This window comes from Grammomys surdaster, unplaced genomic scaffold (genome assembly GCF_004785775.1).
Source record: "Grammomys surdaster isolate TR1022 unplaced genomic scaffold, NIH_TR_1.0 724, whole genome shotgun sequence".
Classification (NCBI taxonomy): domain Eukaryota; kingdom Metazoa; phylum Chordata; class Mammalia; order Rodentia; family Muridae; genus Grammomys; species Grammomys surdaster.
Window position 1 is genome coordinate 870,871 of NW_021605143.1, and position 6,952 is coordinate 877,822.

The 6,952-nt window shown below is 50.2% G+C and overlaps 1 protein-coding gene across 1 annotated transcript in view; it reads right to left on the bottom strand.

Annotated features, from left to right (window-relative positions):
- Slc4a8 (solute carrier family 4 member 8) overlaps nucleotides 1-6,952 on the bottom strand; it is a 57,778-nt gene that overhangs the window by 23,325 nt on the left and 27,501 nt on the right. The window contains exons 6-11 of the mRNA XM_028782247.1: nucleotides 6,690-6,878; nucleotides 5,728-5,819; nucleotides 4,773-4,930; nucleotides 3,838-3,925; nucleotides 2,662-2,808; nucleotides 1,835-1,935 (exon numbers count right to left, since the gene is read on the bottom strand). Of these exons, the coding sequence (XP_028638080.1) occupies nucleotides 1,835-1,935; nucleotides 2,662-2,808; nucleotides 3,838-3,925; nucleotides 4,773-4,930; nucleotides 5,728-5,819; nucleotides 6,690-6,878 (775 nt within the window). The remainder of the gene's footprint in view (nucleotides 1-1,834; nucleotides 1,936-2,661; nucleotides 2,809-3,837; nucleotides 3,926-4,772; nucleotides 4,931-5,727; nucleotides 5,820-6,689; nucleotides 6,879-6,952) is intronic.

Genomic DNA, 6,952 nt, shown 5'->3' on the forward strand with positions numbered 1-6,952 from the left:
GCAGTTAGTCCCATATCTCCCTCATGAGTGAAGTCCAGACATGATGCAGACATTAATTAGATGTGGACACTTCTCTTCAGATTTCAAACCTTCCCTTCTGACATCGTCCTTGATAATCACGTGTTTGGGGGCAGAAGGCACACAGAGATAAGAATTTAAACTTGCTGCAAGAACAGACTTAGCTATGTAGACAGTCACTACACTCTGACTCACTGGCTTAGAGAAACCGTCCTTGGAGCAATTTAGGGACAGGCCACTCATCCATTTCCCTGGTATGCTTTGACAGAAACCTGTTTGAAACCTGTGTGTGTTGGGGGTGGGGGGGAGCGTCCTTAGGGATTGGTTCTAATGCTGTCTCAATTCAATTAGCCTCCCAAAGGCCATGTTCCCAGATGCTGAGGGTCACTGCCCTCAGCTGGATTTGACTGGCATTGTACCCGTACAGCCAATGGCTGGGCAGGTAGACCGAGGCGGGACCTTGGAACTGGTAGAGAAGAGAGGAGGGAGAGATGACCATGCCAGGGAAGAAAGACCAGACCTAAAGGCCCACCAACACGTGAGAATCAGGGAACGTGGCCACACGGGCCACTTCCCCAATTGTGTTTGGGGCAGCAGAGATTATAAAAGGTGTTAACTCAGAAGTACCGGAGGGGAGTGTTTGCTAGCAGCCGGAAAGACAAGAACTGCGCAGCCTTTCAGCTAGTCAAGGTGTATTAAAATTAACTGACGTGTGTGTGTGTGTGTGTGTGTGTGTGTGTGTGTGTGTTCCATTCTCAAATCCAGAGGGCTCTGGCTGGTGGCTGGGAGCACAACCGGCTGGGAGCACGAAGCAGTTTAACTACCACATGTGTGTGGGAGGGTAGGGGGTGTCACTGTGACAGCAGCTCTGGATTCTTTTCTCATCAGTTCTTCCCAAGAATTTCCATCAGAGGACCCTGCTGAGGAGCTTTCTGGGCCGCTAGGAAGCAGCTATTCCACTCTGCCCTGCTATACCCTGCCTGTGTGGACATCAGGAAGGCTCACCACACTGTCTCAGCCCTGGCTTGGACAGTCAGAAGAGCTCCCCATTGCCTCCGTGCTCCCCACTGCCTTCATGCTCTTCCTCAGAGTCCACTCCAGGGGAACTCCAGATGGTCCCTCGCCCCACACAGATAACTGTCCCCGAGGCTGTGTGTTTGGCCTCAAGTCTCTCCAACATGACACGCATACAGACACATCTCCTTTCAAAACTGCACAACTAATGAAGTGAAGAATTAAAAACACACCCACGCCAGTGTGTTCTGTGATTGTGTAGTCCAAAAAGCTCCAGAAACTTTCACTGTGTCCAAGGTTCACATTCACCTTTTACATAATTTTAAGTGGCCTGAGCGCCAGGAACAGAGTGGAGGCTTTGAGGCTTTGGAGTCAACAGTCTAGTAGGAGAGACAATGACAGCAAGGCTGGATGACACGGACTGTGATGGTGGTGACAGAAGAAGAGTTAAAGAACAAGTGCCCAGTGTCCACAGAGACACCAGAAGGCTTTCCAAAGGGAACAGCATCTAAGCAGAGACAAAGAATAAGTAGAGGAACACCAGGAGACGAGGAAGGAGAAAGGTGCTGTGTTCACATCGGAGGAATCCACATCTAGAAAGGGCTGGGGAACAGACAGAACTTAACAAATGGTTCAAGACAGTAGAATGAATACAGCACTGGACACATTCGTGCTGTGTCCCATGCGAACGTAAACCACAGTCAGTGGCGCTCTACACAGGAGGCTGGAATCAGAGGACGCCGCTTTCCTTAGCAGTATCTGCCGGTGAGCGGCACCCAGCATGCAACGTCTCGGAACTTACCGCCCAGTCCGCTCAAGCTCTGGCCCACTGTGTCCCCCATGTGGTTCCGGTTCTATGTGGCAAATGTTTCCGTTTGGAACGCCAGGCATTTTCCTTTTTTCCTTTTGACAGAAGGAAATAAAATGAGCCCCTCTCTGTCCTTGCTGGCAACAGGGTAACAAAGCCATGAAAACATTTGTGGTTTCCAAACATATCTGCGGATTTGATACAGTTGACTTTTCTGGGGGTGGGAGATGTATGTGTTTATGTATATAAACGGCTTCCTCAATAGAATCTGCTTCCTAACTACAGCTTTCCAGAATCAAGATGTGACCTAAATTACAGTTTCAAGTGTGCTTCGCTGTAATCTCACTGTCCTTTAAAATCCTGCCCTAGAAGGTCAGTTAATTCTCCTATAAACTAGAGAAAGAAGGACCTGGGCACCTGGGGAGGGGGTGGGTTCTGGGAAGAGCAAATTCACACAGGTAAAATGCCCAGCCCCAGCCTAAGTGCACACAGGAGCTCTCGCCCTGTCCAGAGCGTGTCAGGAAACCATCTGGAAGCCTAGGGAGCTCTTGTCTCCTCCAGTCTGTCTGTCCAGTCTGTCTCAGTCTGTCCGTCCAGTTTGTCAGAGAACCATCTGGAAGCCCATTTGCACTTTCATTATGCTGTTTCACTTGATTGCTTTGTGCATGACGGACTTCTGTGAAACATTTCCCTTTCTCCTCTATCCCTCCCGTCACCCCTGAGCCGGCTGACGTTACTGTAGATTAGTTTTTTATTCCTACTCTGATATTCAAGAGCTCCCGACAACAGCCACCACTATCTTACATGCATGCATTCGTTACCTGGGAAGGGACATTCTTGGGTGGCTCAATTCTAATGGACGGGTCCCACTCTCCCGGCGGAAGCACTGTCACCTGGTCCAGGAACTCGTCAATCCCTGCCAAGAGGTCATCCCGTTCTTTTGCTTTATACGCCACATCGTGAAAAATCTACAGAGAGGAAAAAGCTTAGGAAATCTCAGAATTACTTCACTTCCAACCATCTCCAGTGGTAGGGACACATGGACACTCTCCAATGGGCAGGGACACACAGATGCAGCCTCTCGGTGTTCATCCCCGCCAGGGTATCTAAGAGAGACAACGTGGCACTCAGCCAAGTACATGGAGCCTAAAGCTCAGTGTGGCGGTGTAAAGCCAAGCACTCCAGGGGCTACAGCAGGGGGATTGCCAAGTTGAAGGCCAACCTGGGTTAAAGAGTGAGACCCTGTGTCACGGAGCTAAGACGTGGCTCTGGGTTCTACAATTGCCACTGGATAGGCAAGGCTCACAGAGATTCTGTTAGACATGTTTGAAACTGGATGGGCTTACTACTGAACAGTTCTGTGAAAGAATCGAAGATCACAGACTCAGCCTACACGTCCCTCGGCCCACTAAGATGTATTCCCTGGAAACTCTACTGTACAGCACAGTACAGAACAATGGTGTGGGACACAATGGTGTGGGAAAGACAGGCCACAGCTTACAGGTGACACTGCCTAAGGGCATGTCCTGACCTTATGCAAACTGGTCTTATTTCCATGGAACAGAAGTATTTCTTTATGCAAATAACATCAATGCATTTAATTAGCCACAGTCTCAGGAAAGTTAACTCAGGTTTCACAAGTTACATTAAATACAAAGTCTACACATTCCACTTGGATTTTCTGCATCCTTAATTACTTTTTAAAAGGGTGAGTTAAGTGGCCATAGTGCTACACACTTATAATCCCAGCATTGGGTGTTCAAGGCCAGCCTGGGCTACATAGTAAGAACCTGTCTACATGAAAAACAAATGAGATAGCACAGCAAGAAAGGCCTCCCCAGGGGCTTGCCTCTCTCTTCAATGGCTCTCAGAAAGTCGCTTGAACTGCTCCCCAGCAGACGCTGTGACAACCGTCATTTTATCCCAAGCACACACTCAGTTTCTGGGGCAGAGCAAACAGTGTTTATGAGAGAATGAGGAAGGCGGGCGGCGTGTACCTCGTCCGTCATGATGGTGGCCATGGACCTGCCAATCTCATGGTACTGCTGCCCTTTTCCTACTGGGCCCAATAAGATAAACAAAAATCTGCCAAAACACACAGAGAGGGAGCTTTGTAAGTAAGGTCAGAGACGGGCATCCTACCTTCTCCAAACAGCAAAGCTCTCCCTGCTGCCACACAGAGTGTCACTGTGCCTTCAAGGAAAAGAACTACCCTGCAGCTGAACGTGGCAGTGCTATGGCCAAACAACACACGGAGCTGTTTATAAGACATTATTTAATAACGTGGCTGGCTACATTTCTTAGAGTTATCATAGACACATTTCTAGCTACAGGAAGGTTGTCTTTGCAAAACATGGCATTGTTGTGTAAATTCAAAGTTATCTAAGTCCCTTTCATTGTTCTAATAAGAGAATAACAGGGAAGGGATGGGCAAGGAAGCTGAAGGACCACTCCAGAGTCCTCCAGCTGAACTGTGCTCCCGACATCTGAACTCTATAATTAACGGGCTCCAAATCACCATGCCACCACCTCTGGGCACACAAATAACCAAGTCCTGCCAGTGCTGTGGAAAGACACCAGTACCTCTGCCTAGACAAGGTTCCCTGGATACTGCTCTCTGACTAGAGAGAACCTGAGGCCTCCCGGCATGAGGAGCCACAGGCCCTTGCTATGTTCTCTCTCTCTCTCTCTCTCTCCCTCTCTCTCCCCCTCTCCCTCTCCCTCTCCCTCCCTCTCCCTCCCCCTCTCCCTCTCCCTCTCCCTCTCTCTGTGTGTGTGTGTGTGTGTGTGTGTGTCCTAGTCTCCAAGGCCAAGAGTTCCACGTGGCAGCCCACTTCCATGCTCTCTGAGGAACCCTAACTTTTGGGATAACTAGTTTCCAGCACCAGTGCTCACACACATCTGCTTCGAGCAGGATGCCCTCTCATGTTACCTCGTTGGGATGGGCACTTCTGTCAGACCAGAGAGGAGCACAGCTGGGGACAGCCTCACAAAGGCAACGATGGGCCGGTCCAGAGTATCCACCTCTCCAACCAGGACATTGGAGGCCTCTGCCCCCGTGGGGATTTTTTTCATGAAATGAAGGTCCACCTAAAAATTCACAAGAGTCTTCTGACAGTTTGGGAGCCATCATTGTCAACGCCAATCTCCCTCTTTACGGCGCTATTTCATGTCCCACTCAAGGTTAAAAACGTCTCTCACTATTTTATCTGATCTCTACAAAACCCTGAATGGGGGTAGCACAGATCATATCAGTCCCACTATTTAAAAACAAAACAAACAAACAAATAAAAACCCCAAACAAACAAAGCAACTAAGACCCAGGGAGGGAACACCGACTAGAAATATATATGTGTAAATTAGCATGTGCACGTGCGTGTCCACACATGCAGCAGCACACGTGTGGAGGCTGGAGAACACCTTGTGAGAATCAGCACTCGCTCTGCTGTGTGAGGGTCTCAGAACGGAACTCAGATCCTCGGGGAGTGAACACCTTTATCCACTGAGCCACCTCAAGAATCAAAGTTTCAGTGCAAGAACTCTGCCCGGGATTCCACCCCAATGCCCACCTCCTCAGACACTCTGGGTCACCTCCTCAGACACTCTGGGTTACGCTATTGTTCTTTCCTAACACCTGACTGCTTCGTCAGATGCACCAGTCATAGCCCCTGAGAAGAGTCTGAACATTATGAACGTCAGGAGGCAGTCATACAATACCACTTTGACAACTTGAAGATGAGAAGGAACTACAGGGTGTCAGACACACCGAGGACCCAGGCTGGATGTACGAAGGGAGAAGATTCGGGTGATGGGCGCCCTTTCCACAGAAGCAGTGCTGGTCTTGGGATCATGAAATAACAGAGAGGCCATGTGCCACGTCTCCTCACCTTGCTTAAATCCACAGGGCTGTGCTCACAGTTCCCGCCATTCTTTACTTCAAGGTTTGTAGCTGGAGCAGACTGAGGAGACACGGTTTGCCCTGGTGGGAGAAAGTCAAGCCGAGTCTGCTAGGAGCTTGCCCTTTCCCTTCTGACACAGCCCCATCCCTCACAGCAGTTGTGACCTCTAGAGGCCGAGGGGACTCTGCGGCAGGGAGAGGATCTCCTTGCACTTGGCCCCACATGCACTTAGCAGTAAACAGGAGGCTTGGGTCCTCCCTCCATCTTCCTCAACAGTCAGGCTCTCTCTTCTCTACGGTGGTAGTGACCTTTAGCCAGAAGTGGACCTCTACATAAAGCTGGCAGAAACAGGTTCCTGGAAAAGGTCTGTACTCTCTAACTTAGTAAATACAGAGACTAGAAGACAATACAGACCAGGCCCTGCCCAGCCACAGGGAGGAAGCAATTAGCAGCTCAAGAGTTTGCAGTCCACCTGCATCTGGGCTCAGGCTTTAGATTTAAGTGAACTCCTGGAAATCCCATAACAAAGGGAAGGACGGCCCTGTCACTGTCTTTATTAACTTGAGATGTGAAGAGCTTTAACAGACTGTCCAGGGCCACATACTCTGCAGGCAGAGCCACAAGCACAAGTGTGAAGCCTGACTACGCTACGGAATTCTGTGGCTAAGCCAGGACGTTGGCTTAGTTGAAAAGGCTGCAGGTCCCTTCTCTGGCCCCAGATCAGCATCAGTGTGGACACTGGGCATTCTCCTCAAAGCTGCTCTCTTTCTGAGAGCGAGCACAAAGGGGGGATGGTACCGGTCCTTCCCCCCACCCCCACCCCCTTACTACTCATCAAAGAGACCGAGGATCTGAGCGGCAGCGCCTCCACCCTCTAGTAGGTCAGCATCCCTGGCTAGTCCCCCAATGTCTCACCCACAAGGCAGACTGCAAGCCCCCCAAATCCTCACCATCTCTGTCCATGGAATGCGGGTCAGACTGCTTCTTGCCAACCTCAGCAAAGGAGCGGACGATGGGGATGAGGTTGTTCCTCTTCTTCTCGTTCTGATGGTGGTGTTTCTTCAGCAAGGCCTCCCGCACTTTAACCCGCACGCTGTCGCTCAGGTCTCGGAGCAGCTCCTGCTGGTCCAGGATCAAGTCTAGACAGCAGAGACTCCATCAACACTCGAACCTCGAGGTCAGGACCAGAGACTCCATCAACACCCGAACCTCG